The sequence below is a fragment of the Diuraphis noxia genome, unplaced genomic scaffold, assembly GCF_037042655.1.
Source record: "Diuraphis noxia isolate RWA-SAM2 unplaced genomic scaffold, SU_Dnox_SAM2 contig0003, whole genome shotgun sequence".
Taxonomy (NCBI): domain Eukaryota; kingdom Metazoa; phylum Arthropoda; class Insecta; order Hemiptera; family Aphididae; genus Diuraphis; species Diuraphis noxia.
In genome coordinates this window covers 63,071,372-63,089,099 of record NW_028301713.1, presented here as the reverse complement: position 1 = coordinate 63,089,099, position 17,728 = coordinate 63,071,372, and the positions used below count along the sequence as shown (strand labels likewise).

The window sequence follows — 17,728 nt, the reverse complement described above, 5'->3', positions numbered from 1 at the left end:
AACAAAAATATTATGTACATGCAAAGCCGTAAATAGTCAAAAGTGCAAACATATTGTGTCAATATTACTTTATCTGAACAGGTTAGTTGTTAGCTTGGTGACATTTTGACCAGTTTTTTTAAATACCAAACAAGTTACTTTATTGTTTAATTTTTATTTGTGGATCTATTTATTCAGGAATGGGATTAGTTCATTAGAACCTATTTCTCAAACTGATTTAAAGTGTTCTTGGAGTGGCCAGAAAACAGTTTTAAATTAGTATTTACCTAAGCCGTTGAAAGACCACTTATGCTTTTCCCAAAAATCCACTATTTCTATGACATCTTTATCAGATGAAAAACAAAAGCATATTACACAGATATTAATTGATAGAAATAAGAATTCAGCCATTTCAATACACAGGTATTATTTTGTAAAAAAACACAGCAAGCATTAAATTCTTTTGTTTCATTGAGTTAACTAAATAATTAATGTCTTTTACCAAATGTTTTAAATTATTTAACTACAAATTTAATTTTACATACATAATTGGATACCTCAGTTGGTACTAACTTGGTATTATTATTTTTTTGTTTAATACAGGAAGACAACACATTTATAATAAAGACATAGAAAACATCAATAATATAACTTCTCCTAGTGAAGATTTAAAAAACACGTTGTATTTTCCATTATGTTTTATTTAATAGTTTATAAGTACCTAATATTGTCGGTTAATATAAAATTTAAATATATAGACACTCGTATTTTGTATTATAAATATTAATTATAATAATAAAACACGTAAATAAAATGAACCATAAGCCTATGAAAGAAACAAGAAACAACACATTCATTCACTCTTATAATAAAATAACAATAACACCGAAGTTGCCCAGTTGCACTAGTTACAATTTATACCACCAGAGCGCGATCAATCTGAGATTCCTCATCGCAGGCTGACGCCTGACACTGACAGCAAAATATACTCAATAAGCGCCTAGCAGAATATGTATAGGCAACCACTACAATTCTTGGGGGCATACGTATGTCGTGATTCTTATCATAGACTATCCCGTATTAATTGTCATATCGAGTATTTGATTTAATCTATTCAGTGCCAATGGAACATAAAAAATAAAAATATGCACTGGTGCAGTCAATGTAATGTAGTGGAAAACGCTATTAAATCGTGTTCCAACTTCCAATCGTAGGGCATCCAAGACCATGACAGGGTTTCATACTTAATGTAAATTGGTACTGGATTTATGAATCCTGCAGTTTGGCGACACTGGTAAAGCTAACACTAATCTCTGCATTCAGTGCATAATTCTAGTAATTCTACTATTGGTAGACCGAGTAAAAAATGTTTGGTGTACTACTACTATAGTGATTAATGTCCTTATCTGCATTCCGAGTAGTTAACTGTTAACTAGTTTAGCAGTTAGTCGTTTCATCGTTTGGCTGTTTTTCGTGTTTCCACGTTTTGCAGGAGTCCAGCTCACGTTTCGTGTCCAACAGACTTAAGTAAGTATGGTTTTTATTAATAAATATGTTTAAATGCCCCTAATCACCTGTTGTCATCGCCTGGTTCCGGACTTTTCGTTTCGCTCTCACTATGAACTATGAAGTCTGTCGATGTGACGAATTCGAATACCACGTGTGAATGATTACTTTACACCCTTTTCAGGGTATGTGTGTTAAGTCTCAAGTATAGTCAGAATCCGGTTTTGGTCGATATTTTTGCGCAACGGCAATTGAATGTTAAAAGAGAATATAAATCTATTAATTTGATTGTTTTGTACATATAGTGTCGAGATAAATCGTTTTTTAAAATTATATTTTGTCACTTTGTGATGGCCGTAGCTCGTAAATCTAAAAGAACTCCCCAAATCCAAAGTGAAAAAAATCACACAATGATACTTTCACCATATAATTAACATTTAACATTGTGCATTATCCTGGTGCAGAATTATTTTATGTTGCATTAATTTATCAGATTTCTAGAGTAACTGTCTATGAAGTACCTAAGGATATTAGGAAAAAAAGTCTCCAAATTAAAATTTTATCGTAGATAAGTATTTATATACAAATTTAGGTACATTTTAAATTTATTGCAAATAATATAATATCTTAAACATATAATAATATTATTTAAAATATATAAAAATGTAATTATTCAACAATAAAAATCTGAAAATAATATAATAGTTTAATATCAGACAATAATATTATTATATGTTTAAGATAATATATTATTTTCAATAAATTTAATATGTACCTAATTATGTATTTAAATACTTATCTACGATAATTTTTAATCCTATAATTATTTTCAAAAAAATTTGTAACATGTATTACCTATGGGCTATGTATACCTATATGATAAAAGACTGAATTTAAATAAAATATTAATTTGGATACTTTTTTCGTGGGACTTTCTTACCGTGGACCTTTTTTCTGTTTACTATACATAAGTATGCTATGTGGCCATTAAAATTACAAAATTATATTTGTTAATTGTAAGGAAGTTAGTTTTTGATGAAAATGTTATGATATAGTTTACCTGTTAGAACATATTAAAAACAAATGACTTAGATTTTAACTTTAAATACCACACTACATTTTGGAAAGCATTTTTTTCAATATTATTAGTGTACTATTCTTAAATTGTTGAATATCCTTTTGGGAATTAGTCATAATATTAAGTATGTATTCACATTTTGCATTCTTTATTAAAAATAAATGCCTATGTCTATGATGATCTAATTTCACCATCTTTCGGCTGAAAGTTGATGATGATAAATGTTGTATTCTGATGATACTATTTATAAAGAATGTAATTTTAGGTAGTAAAAGTGAATATCAAATTATTAAAATAATAATGTGTTATGAATACTATTAAATGATGAGATTATTTCTACAAACCATCTTTCGGGTCTGAACTATGATGTTAATTTTTATCCTGATAATAGTATTTTGATTTGTTTAAATTTACATGATGATTCACAATATTTTAATACCATCTTTCGAGTCTGAAACCTGATGCTAATGTGTTTTCTGATATCAATTTGTATACTTATTTTTACATATAATAGTTAATTCAAATTTCTAATATTTTTTATGATGATTCACAATATTTTAATACCATCTTTCGGGTCTGAAACCTGATGCTAATGTGTTTTCTGAAATCAATTAATACACTTTTGTACACAAAATAGTTTATTCAAATTTCTATTATTTTTTTATGATGATTCACAATATTTTAATACCATCTTTCGGGTCTGAAACCTGATGCTAATGTGTTTTCTGAAATCAATTTGTATACTTATTTTTACATATAATAGTTAATTCAAATTTCTAATATTTTTTATGATGATTCACAATATTTTAATACCATCTTTCGGGTCTGAAACCTGATGCTAATGTGTTTTCTGAAATCAATTAATACACTTTTGTACACAAAATAGTTTATTCAAATTTCTATTATTTTTTTATGATGATTCACAATATTTTAATACCATCTTTCGGGTCTGAAACCTGATGCTAATGTGTTTTCTGAAATCAATTTGTATACTTATTTTTACATATAATAGTTAATTCAAATTTCTAATATTTTTTATGATGATTCACAATATTTTAATACCATCTTTCGGGTCTGAAACCTGATGCTAATGTGTTTTCTGAAATTAATTGATTTATCTACCAACTCTAGTTAAAGGGGAACAGTGCTAATTTTCCCAATTTTTGACGATTCTATATGATTTTAATACCTATTATTTTAGCTGCTATCTTAAGTTATAATACATAATAATTTTCTATCTAATATCTATTTAGAGGTATATAGTGGTTTATCAAGCCTTTATTTATTTATTTTTTAAAAATGTACAGGTTGTAAATCTTATAGAAAATTTTGAATTTTGATAACTATTTTTTTTATTTGAAAGAAATTAACATCTAACAGATTTCACTGAACTCCCGTTTTTTCATTTAATTCAAATACCTAATCTGTAAAAAAAAAAAATGTAATTATTTTATTTTTAAAGACAACCTATTATAAATTCTTATACTAATATTTTGAAAAACATGAGTGTAATAACCTTTCACTAGTGTTATATAAAAAACAACACATTTGATTAATTTTTCCAAACCTATTGTAGGTACATATCCCTTGGATTATAGGATATAAGCATATTTAGCAGACATTTTCTTGTTTGTATTTAATATTAAACAATACCTACTGATCAGAAACAGGTATATAACTTATTAAACAGCTTTCCAAGGACAGCTTTTTAGAAATAAACCCATCTGTATATCACAATTGAATTTTTATTATAATAAATGTGATAAGCATTTCATAATACTAAATTATAGATTCATTTATATGACTAAATAATGGTGAATAATTACAGTACCATCTTTCGGCTGATTCAAATTGATGAATTTATTTTCTGACAATATTTTTAATTACTAGAATTTTTTTTTTTCAAGTCAATTTACAATATTATTGATCTATTAACAACAAAAAAAAAATCAACTAAATTAATCTTGATTTAGGTGTAGAATACATTAATTATTGTCATCTTTCATGTTTAACAGATTTATCTGATTGGATATTTTAATAGAATATCTCCAATCAGAATTTGGAAACTTACTACAAAAGTATACTAATCGGATTTATTGTTTTATAGCAACAAACCTTCAAGTCCATCTGTACATAATTTATGTTATAATGTTATATAAAAATAATAAGTATGTAGTAGACTCCTCATATAACTTATATTGAATGTTATACTGCTAATGATGATTAATTTTATTGCCATCTTTCAGCTGATTCTTTATTAATGATCAATATTATCTGAAAGCAAATTAAATTATTACAAACGCAAACATTGTTCTCAGTTATTATTTATATTTTATTATATTTTAGAATGCGTTACGTGGCTGCATACTTGTTAGCTTCTTTCAGTGGAAAAGAACCTTCCAGTGATGAAATTGAAAAAATCCTAAGTTCTGTTGGTATTGAATCTGATTCATCTAAAGTTAATCTTGTTATCAAAGAACTGAAGGGCAAGAATGTCGATGAAGTTATTGAAAGTGGTAAATATTTCTAAATGTTATTATTAAATAAAAGAAGGTATTCTTGTCATATGTAGTCTACCGCACACTTGCCGTCTGCCATACATGTTTCTATACGTCATATGCGGTCTACAACTATTTGACGGCAATAACGATTAGAGCTTTATCTTAATGATGTATAAATAATATAATACTACTAGAACGGAGGGCTAGTACTATAATAAAACCTGAGTCCAACATAATATGAATTATGAGATAATCAGTTTAGTTTGTGCTTTAATACCACTAATACCCGAGGTGGCGAGGTAATACCTAGTGATACCAATACGTTATTTTGCAATTTATACACTTAAGTCATTATTAAGGTTAGGATGTTTATGACCTTAAAAGCATTAAAAAATGAATGCAAATATGCTCAATAAATATCAAAATATGCCATTTTAAAATTTTATTACTTAACAAAAATGTATTCTAAATTAATATACAACTAGTTTTATAACTTTAAACTTGAATAAAAATATGAGATTTTGGAATTTTACATGGGTACTTACAGTAAATTAATATATAATTTTGTTTTTACTAAAAAGATACAAATATACATAAAATGTGTATTGATTGGAATTTAAATTTTAGTTATTTTTTATACATACTTGAGTTGATTTGAACGATAAGGGTTTTTTTAAGGTTTTCGAATAGAAACTTGCGTCGATTATCAGATAACACACTTTTGTAAGCCGAAAAACTTTTTTCAACATCAACAGACGTGATGGGCGCATACACATTCATCTGCTGTTAGTTCAGCTGGTAAACTGTCTTTTGAAGTTTCACTTCCATTAAGTATTTCAGCAATTTTCAATAATATTTTGATATCCGGATTTTTGCTTAAAACACATTTCATTTTATTTTTAATAATTTCTCCAACATGGTTTGGTACATTTTCCAATGATTGTTCAACGTTCTGTATAATTTTAAGAGATTTGGTTAATAATAATCTGCTGGTTTCTAAACGAGTTATTTCCATTGATAAAAAACCAAAATTAGCTTTTATATAAATTAAGTTGGTTTCTAAATTTGATTTTTCAAACATTTGAAATTGTACGTTATTTAATTTATTTAATGGTATATTTGCTGATAAAAATACCTGACAAAGTTCTTCATTGAAAGATCATTTTTTTGTAACCTTATCTTGAGTCTCCTTGCGTTGTAACGCTCTTATATGTTTTCCGCTTGCGATGTGTTGTTTTAATGTAATTTTTTTTTTTATGCAATTTTGACTTCACATATTTTACACAATATCACTAACCCATCCGTTGAAAAGACATCCTCGCCAAACTCCGAAACAAATTTGTGTGGTCGAGCAGTACTGGAACATTTAACTTTTGGCATTTTTAGTAAGAATAAAACACGCGTCAGTATACTAAAATAATTCGGTAACACCACAGTCTACCTAAACTCGTGTCACACTATATACTAAGCTAAAAATGTATAATATCATATTGGCATCACCACTCTATCGCGATTAAAGATCGTTAATATGATTAACAAACTTAGACTTTAGAGTTATAAGATAAGTAAGTAATAATTAATAAAGATAAGTTAATAATAAGTATAAACTACAAATTTCATATTTTCTTGTTAATGTTATTTGTGAAACCAACAATTCCTACCTATGGGTTTGCATCGAGATTTATCATTTATATTATATTTAAGATATTTTTTAACGAAAAATGCATTTATTTACAGTTTTTTTTCAAAATATGCATTTATTCATAAAAATCCCTAAATATGCAAAAGTATGCAAAATAAAATTCAATGTATCTGATTCTATGTCTAAAACAAATTTATTATTGGGTCTGCAATATGTACGATTAAAAGAAAAAATATGCAAAAGTCATAAACATCCTAACTCTAGTCATTATGTTAGCCAAACATTTCAATGTAATTATTCAATCAGAGGAAAATACCATAACTTTTTTAAAGGAAAAAGGACTAATAAAAACAATGAATATTTTTTCTATACTGAATATAATTTTTTTTCTACGCTAAATATAATTTTTTTGTACTTAATCTAACGTATAGAAACATGTGTAGTAGACGGCAATTGTGCGGTAGACTGCATACGACATATAGGAACGTGTGGTAGACCGCATACGACATATAAGAACGTGCGGTAGACCACATACGACAAGATTACCTAAAAAAATGTACCAATTAAAAACAAAAAAAATATTGTCATATTCAAAGTTAATTAATTAGGTAGTTCTTAATTGTAATTTTGTATAACATATCTAGATAGTTTTGATTGAGTTCTAATTGTATAAGTTGATTATAGTTAAATGAAATTTTTGTTAAATTCAAACATCCTATTTATTGTAAATATATACCTATGTGTTCTGTTTAATTAAATTTTAATTTTTTTTAATCATTTCATTTACCAATTTTTATAAAATTATAAGTAGTGACATCATTATTTTAAAAGCTTCATCTTATTTGAAATTATCTTCATTAATTATTCCCTCTCAGAAAAAAAATTTGCCACAAATTATAATGTTATGTTCAACAATTATAAATTTACTATTTTTAGGCAGATCTAAATTAGCTAGCGTTCCAACTGGTGCTGCTGTAGCAGCGCCCACTGGAGCTGGAGCTGCAGTGCCAGCAGCTTCTGAAGAAAAAGGTTAGTTTATTAAATATTAATCTTTTTACATCATTATACATGACTATAATCCCCAATTTTAATTTCATTCTTGTAGCTACCAAAAAAGAGGAAAAGAAAGAAGAATCCGACAATGAATCTGATGATGATATGGGCTTCGGACTATTCAACTAAGATTAATCTGTAAGTTTTTAACCATTATATGATTTTTATTAAATTGGTTGTAAAATTAAGTACCTAATTTAGGCTCTAGTAGCTTATTGTTAAATAACTTAAACCTTCAAAGGGTGTTCTAAAAACTATTAATATTTAATTTAAGATAGTAAAATGTTTATATTATTGAATACAATTAAAGTGTACATTGATTAAGATAATTACTTATGTAATATAATGATTTTTTATTAAGACAAATATTTTACTGCAAAATTTTGTTAAGTCCGTAGTAAATTAATCTGATAAGGTTTAAAATTAATTTCATTTTCATTTTAAAATCAGAAATTCAATTATTAAATAGATTTTGAAGTAAAATATTGAACTTAGGGTGTTAAGCTTATGAGGAAATTTATGCAAGCACTAGTGGGTTATTGTTGAATCAATACCATTAACTTTCCTAAGGACTTGCAAAAGAAAACAATCATTTGATTTGAGTTTGTCAGTATTCACATATATTTATAATATTAGGCGAATGTGAACATTATGATTAATCAGTTATTGTTAATTGTATAATTTATTGTTTGAATAATAACCTGCCAAATCTCATTTGCAATTTTTTTTAGTAAAATACATATTTCTGAGCATCAAGAATTTTTAGAGGCATTAGTCATGCATTAGTAATGATGTTGTACCATTATCTTAGTACCGTTAATATATTATTTCTATAAGTTACTAAATGTATTAACTTAAATAAATTGTCAAGTCAAATTATATTTAGTATGTATAATCTAAAATGCTTTGTATTAAATTGTAAATAATTACCATTGGTTTAATGTGAACTTTTATTTTGCAGATTTTCCTGGCTATTTTTTGTACTTCTGAGAATGATGGTTAAATAAATCAATTATTTTAATTGTATGTTTGAATTTCTTATCCCATTAGTCATATCTTATGTATCCTAGTGATTGGTCATACTGATAAATGTGTTACATAACATACTAAAATACTATAACTGTGCAAAACAATATTTTATAAAATAGTTCAACTGTTGAATGACTGAAGACTTTATTTATATAATATGTAACCAACAATCTTTGTAAAATTGTCTAACTTTAATTGCATTGTACCATATTTCATTAGGTATCAAAGCCAATACTTAATTTTACAACATAAATGATAAAGTAACAAACAAAAAAATAACATCTATTAATTCAAGATTATGAATCAAAATTCTTTTGTGTTAATTAGTAGTATATTTTTTTATAAAACAAAAAAACTAAAACGTACAATTTTGTGCAAAATATTACTATCTTACAATGTTTGACAACCTTTTTTTTAAGATATTGAAGAAGTAATTTTGATTTTTTCTTTTTGGTACTGGAAAAACTTTTGAAGATTAAGCTATTTAACCTAGAGAAAACCAATGGGTGTTTATTTTAAAAATTGTATATGTTCTTAACTCTTTAAAATCAAAATATAACAATAACTTTCAATGATAAAACAATAATCTGATTCTTTAAATTTGGTATGGTATGTCGATTCACAATTATTTAACATTACAGGATAAAACAAAATATTCAAATTTTAATTTTTTTATCATTTATTTTTCAAGAAGATAATGGACTCCCACTGTTTAAATTGAAATATACAATATCTTATTAGTTATTATATAGTTGTTTATACTCGACATTTACATGTATACCATATGTCAAAATGTATTATACCATTTTCTTAATTTGTACAATAAAATCTATTATTATCTTTGTTCAATGGATTGTTAAATTTAAATGCTATGTGCAGATTTATCTTTTAGGCTATTTTTATTTTTTATTTTTTGTAGTTATAGAAATATAAATATTACAACGAATAAACCTGCGGTCACCCATGATGATCATTTACCCGACATTTTGTAATAGTGAGTGTTGATGCCGCAAAATTATCCTTCCTGAATATCAAAACTTTTATTATGATTATATTTTAACACGTTGGCCACCAGACTTGATTTTAAAAATATTTTTTTATTTACGATGAGTATCACCCGTGACTCAAAAAATATAAGTTTTCTTGGTTATTGAATTCTACATAACTTTAAGAAAACGAAATACCTGAGAGTCACCAGCAACTCACACGATACACACATGACAATTTGTGAGTCCCCTGTGACTCTCATGGTACATAACCAGAGATCGTCAAATGATGTCTATTGTATCATGGTGTGAGACAACTGTGATACTCATGGTAGCCAACGTGTTAAATGTGCATGCAGATTGGACGTGTTCCCAGAAGTTGGGCAAATCTTACCCCAGGCTTAACATTTGGCCGACAGTAAACTCATTTGGTTAAAATGTTGCCACACTTACTTATTTTACCCATAGATGATGGATAATAAAATATAACACTGTATAAAATAAATTGCGCACAACAAAAAGAATTTTAGTAATTAAGACTGCCAATGAATTTAAATGGACAATGTGTAGCAATCCAGGGAAAATCTGGGAACTAGCAAGGTGCAAGTTGCAAACGTATAATTGTATTTGCTATTTAATTATTATTACACAGGACAAATTTGTGATTCTAATGTAACCATATTACTCATCATCTAGACATCAATAAAATGTTGCTTTAAAATATCACTGGCAATTCCAATTTTAATAACTATAAATTATAAATATAATGCTATAACAAATTCATATTCATTTCATCTGTACTTCAACTAATAAAAACAATAAAGTTTTCATACTATACAAATCTATAGGACTTTTATATTATGCAATAACATTTGGAAACTGATTAGTTAAATAAATATTAATTACTAAAATATTTAAATTTATGCAGGAATGTAATATTAATTATTATCATATTGTCACTTATCAGTTATGGTAAATAATATCAGATATTATTATTACGTCCAATCAGCAACTTTGGACAGGACAGGAGAAATTGTCAAAAAAATTATTTTTTCACTGGAAATACATCACTGTGTATATTAAAACCATGTATTTATCGATATTATAGACCTATGCCAAACAGGAGATTAATTTAAAGTCAAAAAAAATTTCATTTTAATATATGAAATTGCGATTTATCGATAATTGAATATTTATCGAAGTCCTCAAGCGATATAAAAATATCGATATATCGGATGAAGTTATCAATATATCATTGCCATCCCTGAAACGGCTGGAACCACGACAGTATAAACTATAAATTTATTTTTAATCTACTTTATGTCTATGATGTAATCGGTAACGGTTGCACATACAAAACTCATTTTCAATAGGTATAACCTTACAATCAAATTTGTTATTTTGTTATAGTATATTTTACTAGTAATATACTAATATATCATAAAGCCATGTGTAGTATATTTTATTTTAATATATTATATAATGAAAATTATCTGGCATATATAAAAATCCATTCGCGTCCCATTCTAAGAGATATCAAAGAGTTGTATTTTTAATAAATTGTACAACGATGTGGTGATATTGATTGGATAAACAAAATGCTAGGGGAATTTTCTCTATAAAAACAAAAATATGTGTTTTTAGAAATTAGTACAACTATGAGGTATAAGTCTTCCATTTTAAATGGAAATTAAAAATGTATACCACACGAGGTTGCTAATAAGCAGAGCTCGGAAATTTATGGTAAAAAACAATAAAACATTGCATACGTATGCACCAAAAAAGCGCAAATATGTTGTTTAATTTTGTGTAATTATTTTTTTTTTTGAACTTTTAATGATAAAATAATCATAAGAGCCAAACATATTTAAAATATGAATTAAAAAATTTGTTCATGGTATTTGTAGCGAACACATTATAATTTGGTTCTAGTGGTAAGGTGTGAAATGAGTATAGTATATCCGGCGCCATAGAAACGCTTTTAACTTATTTCATATTTTTTTGTTTTAAATTAGCTTTAATAATTTAATATTAAATATTAACAACGGTACCAAATGTTACAGGCCTTGAATAATATACCTTATGATCTAAATTCTAAGGTATATTTTGTTAGTTGCTGTCATTTGCCGGTATTTTAGGGTGACATTGATAACAACTTCCATACCATTGATTATTTTAAATTTTGGTATTCACTATTTGGCATTGGCATTCGATAATCATTAATCAGTATAATCTTGACTAGACAATGTTACATATTATGTTGTGACTTGTGGTCTATCGTCTATAATAGAATAGCCGACATATTTCATACTTCCACGTTACTCGTTTCATAGTGCATACTAAATCACTAACGATTGGATGTTACCGGCATGCTGTAAAAGTAGTTATTAATTGAGATCACATTTTGTTGTAGACTTGTCTGTTAAACGTTAAAATTCTGTTTATAAAGTTATTGTATTGTAACTATTAATTATTTGTCTAATCATTTCTCGCTTATATTTATTTATAAATCTACTTGTTCGTCAGTGAAGTGATTGGTTTTGTCATCATCATTTTCGATCTTCAAACTAGCCAAGGTGTGTATGGGGTTATTAATCAATCATTATTTACTTTACTAAATTATTAAATAAAGATTATATCATCAATAATTTTCGGTATGTTTACAATTTTCTAAAGATTTATTAATTTAGCATTTTTGATGTCCTATACAATTTCAATAATATTGTTATTTTTATTAATTTATCAATAGCCTAGATATTATACCTATGATTTTAACTATTATTTACTGAAAAAAAAAATGATGAGTACCTAATTAATAATTATATTATTATAGAATTGTTTTACGTTTTACTTCACAAAAATACTATAATTTTATACATTTATACAAGTTTGAATTGATTTTGATATCAATATGAATGTTATTTTTACCTAGTGTAAAATACTTTTTACATTTACATAGATTATTGTTTTGGATCAAGCAATTACTCAATAATTACTAAGGATCCTAAAATTTTTTAATTCCACTTAGCAAAACTTAAATGAATTTATGCCATTACAATGTATGCCATTGTTTTAATGGCCATGTGTAAGAGTGTTAGACTGATACTATAAATAAATCATGTATTATATTAATTTTAAATACATAATATTACAGAAGTAAAATTAAAAAACAACTAGTAATTCATATCCATGGAACTCAAATCGGATATCAATCAACAAAACATTATTGAAGAAGTCAATACATTTTTATTTGATATGCCTTTAGAGTATTCTCTAGGACATTGCGTAGCTAAAGATATGCGCATGAGTGCTGGTATCGCTGTATATTTCAAGTAATTGAACAATAATTTTAAAGACAAAATATCATATGTGGTTAATTTTTTCAATTATTTAATAACGAAATTTAATTTAGGAGAATGTTTGGACGAGTTGGCGAATTGATGGACCAAAGACCAAATGTTGGGTCGGTGGCGTATTTGCAACATAATAGTAGATTTATTTACTATTTAATTACAAAAGAGTATAGTAATAGCAAACCAACATACAGTACTATAACTGCGGCAATTAAAAAATTTCGTGATTTTGTTGTGAAACACGGTGTTAAACTATTAGCTATCCCACGTATTGGTTGTGGTCTAGATAAATTAGACTGGTCAATAGTAAGAGGCATTATTGTAAATGAATTTCAAAATGCAGGATGTACAATCAAAGTTTGTCATTTTACACATGTAATTTTACATAATTTGTCTTTAATAGCATGCGATATTACCTATGTAATATATTTACTGATGTTTTAATTTTTTACAGAATTTTTCAAAAGAGTCAGAATTAATTCGAATTGAACATCCAAGTACTATAAAAGTTCATAAAAATATCAAAGATATAGAAAAGCGAGAATTTGAGAAACTGAACATTATATTATATTCTCGGAGTACTTCTTTACCATTGTATTGGGATCAACATTTTCAATCAGTCGATGAAAAATACAGCTTTAAGTCACAATACTATGAAGATTATAAGGTAGATCTTAAAGTTGGTCAGTGTTTACATTATAGCAGAGTAGAAGCCAACATATTTGTCATCATCACAAACACAACTACCACAGATCATTTTTCTTACCAAAACTTGGAAAAAGGACTTTTAATAATAAAAATGTTGATTGAAAAGGATCAGCAGTGTCATCCAACATTTATAATACACACAATTGATAATCATACATTTGAAAATCTTCTAAATAAAAAAATTGTATCCCTAATGTGTTCTGCGTTTTTAGATTTGACTCCGTGTGTGATTCTTCAAATAGAAAGTAGTAAATCACAAACAAATTAAAGTTAACAAAATATACTTATGCCGAGCTTAAATATCATGGAACATACATATCATAAATCAATGATGAATGTTATTTATACTGTTATTATATTTATTTGTCTTATTTTATAATTTGAATTTAAAATTTATAGTTAAATATAAAATTTTACTCAGTATACAGTTTTTCTTATTTTTATTTACGTTTAGTTTGGCTAGATGTAGCTCGCAAAACTGCACCTGGACTGGGGTATGGTCGCATTTGAAATAGTGGTCCTGAGGCTGTAGTGTCCACACCTGACTTAGCTTCAACAGTTAGACCATCACTCCAAGAACCCCTATAGGTAAATAAATAGTTAATAAAATAATAGCATGTAAGTGTAATATATTTAAATACTATAATACATAAACACTACACTGATGATAAACTAATGCAATAACTAATAACATTTTAAACATTAACAATCCATACTTCATTAACATAAAATATTACCTGGAAATATCTGAATAAGCAGCTGGATCCATTGGATCAAGATCATTGGCTTTTGTTACTCTTCTTGGAGGATCTTTACGTTTAGGTTCACGATCATATCTCACTTCTTTGGCCCGGATTTCTTGAACAGGTGGTGGCATAGGATTCTTTTTTCTTTGAATTTTTTTCCTTTCATCTTCACTATCATCACTACTACTCTATAACAATACCAATATAAAAGATAAATTCCTAAAGCTCCAAAAAGTATTTTCTTAAGTTTTTATTTATTTATTATTTAAGCTATACTTGATATTCGTTAAATTTGAAAATCGAAAAATAATTAAAATTATAGGAAATTCTATATTTACATGTTAAATATTTATAAAAATACAAAATTTATCTCAATTTATCTAATGTGTTCAGAAATTGTGGCAGGTTGAACATAAAAATTTGTAATGTTGATATAAATATAAAATGAAAACATCAAAGACTACAATAGTTAAATAATAATTCAATTAATTACCTCTGAATCTGAAGTCTTTTTATCCATATTTTGCATTATAGCATGACGTTCGAATCGAAATTGTGCAACAGAATCAGTAACAATTGAACGAGGGTGGCTTGGTGGTAGCCAGCAAACTGAATCATTTACTACATCCCAGTAATAAAATCTGCCACTGAATGTAAAAAAAATAAAATTTTATGTATAAATAAAATACCTAATGAATTGTTATTCAATATTTCTTTTGAAATCAATTAATTTTTGAAGTAAAACTTCCTTCTTGAGGTGAGGGTGGAAAACAAATCATAACAAAAAATGAAACACAACAATTGTTGTAATAGTGATAGTTGTTACACCTTGGTTGTTTTTAAACAAATATACACATATACAGGGTGTCCTGTGAGTATTTATCCATTACGATATCTCACAAAATAATGGAGACATCAAAATTCTGGTAAGACTCACAGGGATAATAAGAACTATAATTATTTCATTTTTTAATATATATTTTAATGTTATGATAAAAATTTAAAAAATATTTTCTTTATTTAATTATTTCCAAAAAAATTAAAGATAGCCATTTTGTAAAATTTATTTTTCTGAAAATATTGATGTTTCAAAATTTTTTTTTCATTTATTTTTATTTTCTAATTTTTAAAATTTTTTCTAGTTTTAAAGAGATAAATTATGATTACAACTAGGCACACTGAAAGTATCCAGTTGGCCATTTTAGAACAAGTGCGGCGGGTCACATGTTTGATAACACTAGTGTTAAATAGTTGGCAAATTTTTTGAAACTAAAATTTTGAAATGTCAATATTTTCAGAAAAATAAACTACAAAATTACTATAGTCAATTTTTTTGAAAATGATTAAATAAAAAAAGAATTTTTTAAGTTTTTTACCAAAACACTAAAATCACTTAAGTCTTTCTAAGAGGTTTTACCTATATAACAGTAGGCTTCCACCCTTGTGTTTTTTTATTATCAATACAAATTTTGATCAATATTTCATTATATTATATTTTTTTTATTTTATTATATTTCATTTTCATTAATTATAATATTACATTTTTCTCATTATTTTTAGTAATAAATAATAATGGTTAATACAAAATCACTAACTGATAATAAACCTATAACAGCTATAACAAAATTAAATGTGAATTTTATATTTATTACTTATTACTTATTAGTATGAACTAGGAGATTAAGTTAAAAATTAAGTAAAATGAGGATACAAAATTGTTTTAAAATTAATAAACCATTGGTTAAAACTTAACAATATAAAATTAAAATTTAATACCAAAAAGGTAAATCTCAAGTACTTAAAGGATCTTAAAGTGTTTAGACTGAAAAATTAAAATAAACTATCTCTTACGTTCCAGGATCATAAACTTCATGCCAATTTTTAGGTAGGGGAAACTTTTCTAACATAGCATTTCTAGATTTTAAATAACCATTCCTTGGTCGTTTAATACCATTTCTCCATCGCTGTTCACAAAACTTTGAGCATTCATGATAAACATTTGACTTATTTGGACAACCATGATGACCCTATTTCATACAATTAGACAAGTCTATATTAATTAACACATTTCATTGATTTTGACTATGAAATCACTAAATCTTACTTTAAATTTATCCAATATTTTAGGATCTGGTTTATCATTTTCTTCATCACTATCTTGTGAATCTGAGCCTGAGTTATCATTTGCATCATCAACATCATCATAACATTCCGCAATTACTTCTTCTTCGACTTCTTTAGTATTATTCTTTGCTAGAGTTATGATAAAAATATTATTATTAAAGTAAAATTATAGTATGAACGAGCTTCATAATACATTCCCAAGATACAATATTTGAGCATGTAAAATAATACAATAATACATTTCAACAATCATTTCAATTAATTTGGCTCATATTTAAATTAAAAATTAAATAAGATTAGTCATTAATTTTTTAATGAACATGTCATAATAAATGTGTTCATTATGTCAAAAAATGAATTATGAAGACTTTACCTAGAAAACCCTAGACTTATATATTATGTTATGATTTGTTTTGTTAACTCTCCTCAAATAATAGTATTTGTGTAATGTAACGTGATAATATGTTTAATGTACAGTGTACACATTTTACCTTCGTTTTCAGAGAGTATTCCACGGGTCGCCAACTTTTTAGCCAGAGCTGGAGGCAAAGGCATTGTGTATAGTTTAAATCTATATCGTTGAATAATATTATATTATTAACAAACAAAAATAATGATTTTAGAAGGTTTAATTAAGGATAATTACCTCAAATTAATTATTATTATTATCAAATAACAGAATTCTAATCGCTAAAAATATAATTTATGTAACTATCGTCAAGTATTGAATGCCATGATCATGGATGTATAATATTAATATATAATATATTATATTATATTTTAAACTTAAATCAGTGGTATTTAATGTCGATTGTTGATATACGTCTGTATATCATAAAAAATAAAAAAATACAGAATAGATAATAGAATTATAATTTTAATAACAATATTTGTCTGACGTCTGGGACTATGATAACAACACTCCTTATCAATATTCATTAAACTAAAAACGAGATGATAACCTCGAAAATAAATTTTTGAAGTTTTTTTAAATTCCTAAAAAATTTTGAGATCTAAATTTTT

The 17,728-nt window shown here is 26.2% G+C and overlaps 3 protein-coding genes across 4 annotated transcripts; 2 read left to right on the top strand and 1 right to left on the bottom strand.

Moving 5' to 3' along the window:
- Window positions 1-4,910: 4,910 nt before the first annotated feature.
- Window positions 4,911-8,780, top strand: LOC107165858 (ribosomal protein LP2). Of its 2 annotated transcripts, none has more exons than XM_015514276.2 (4): window positions 4,911-5,079; window positions 7,643-7,735; window positions 7,812-7,897; window positions 8,721-8,780. In XM_015514276.2, exons 1-3 carry the CDS (start codon window positions 4,911-4,913, stop codon window positions 7,886-7,888), a joined length of 339 nt encoding a protein of 112 aa, XP_015369762.2. In that variant the 3' UTR covers window positions 7,889-7,897; window positions 8,721-8,780. The 2 variants fall into 2 exon arrangements, with proteins under 2 accessions (XP_015369762.2, XP_089078063.1); XM_089221937.1 differs by having other exon boundaries at window positions 8,491-8,780.
- A 2,521-nt stretch (window positions 8,781-11,301) lies between these two features.
- On the top strand, window positions 11,302-14,167 carry LOC107165843 (uncharacterized). Its single transcript, XM_015514249.2, has 4 exons — window positions 11,302-12,350; window positions 12,929-13,106; window positions 13,187-13,502; window positions 13,582-14,167. Exons 2-4 carry the CDS (start codon window positions 12,964-12,966, stop codon window positions 14,101-14,103), a joined length of 981 nt encoding a protein of 326 aa, XP_015369735.2. The 5' UTR covers window positions 11,302-12,350; window positions 12,929-12,963; the 3' UTR covers window positions 14,104-14,167.
- Window positions 14,168-14,171: 4 nt separating this feature from the next.
- Window positions 14,172-17,542, bottom strand: PQBP1 (poly-glutamine tract binding protein 1). The gene is made up of 7 exons (XM_015514252.2): window positions 17,352-17,542; window positions 17,197-17,276; window positions 16,686-16,834; window positions 16,433-16,608; window positions 15,075-15,228; window positions 14,573-14,769; window positions 14,172-14,417 (listed from the first exon to the last, which is right to left on the bottom strand). The coding sequence occupies exons 2-7, from the start codon at window positions 17,258-17,260 to the stop codon at window positions 14,276-14,278; spliced, it is 882 nt and encodes a 293-aa protein (XP_015369738.1). The 5' UTR covers window positions 17,261-17,276; window positions 17,352-17,542; the 3' UTR covers window positions 14,172-14,275.
- Window positions 17,543-17,728: the final 186 nt, after the last annotated feature.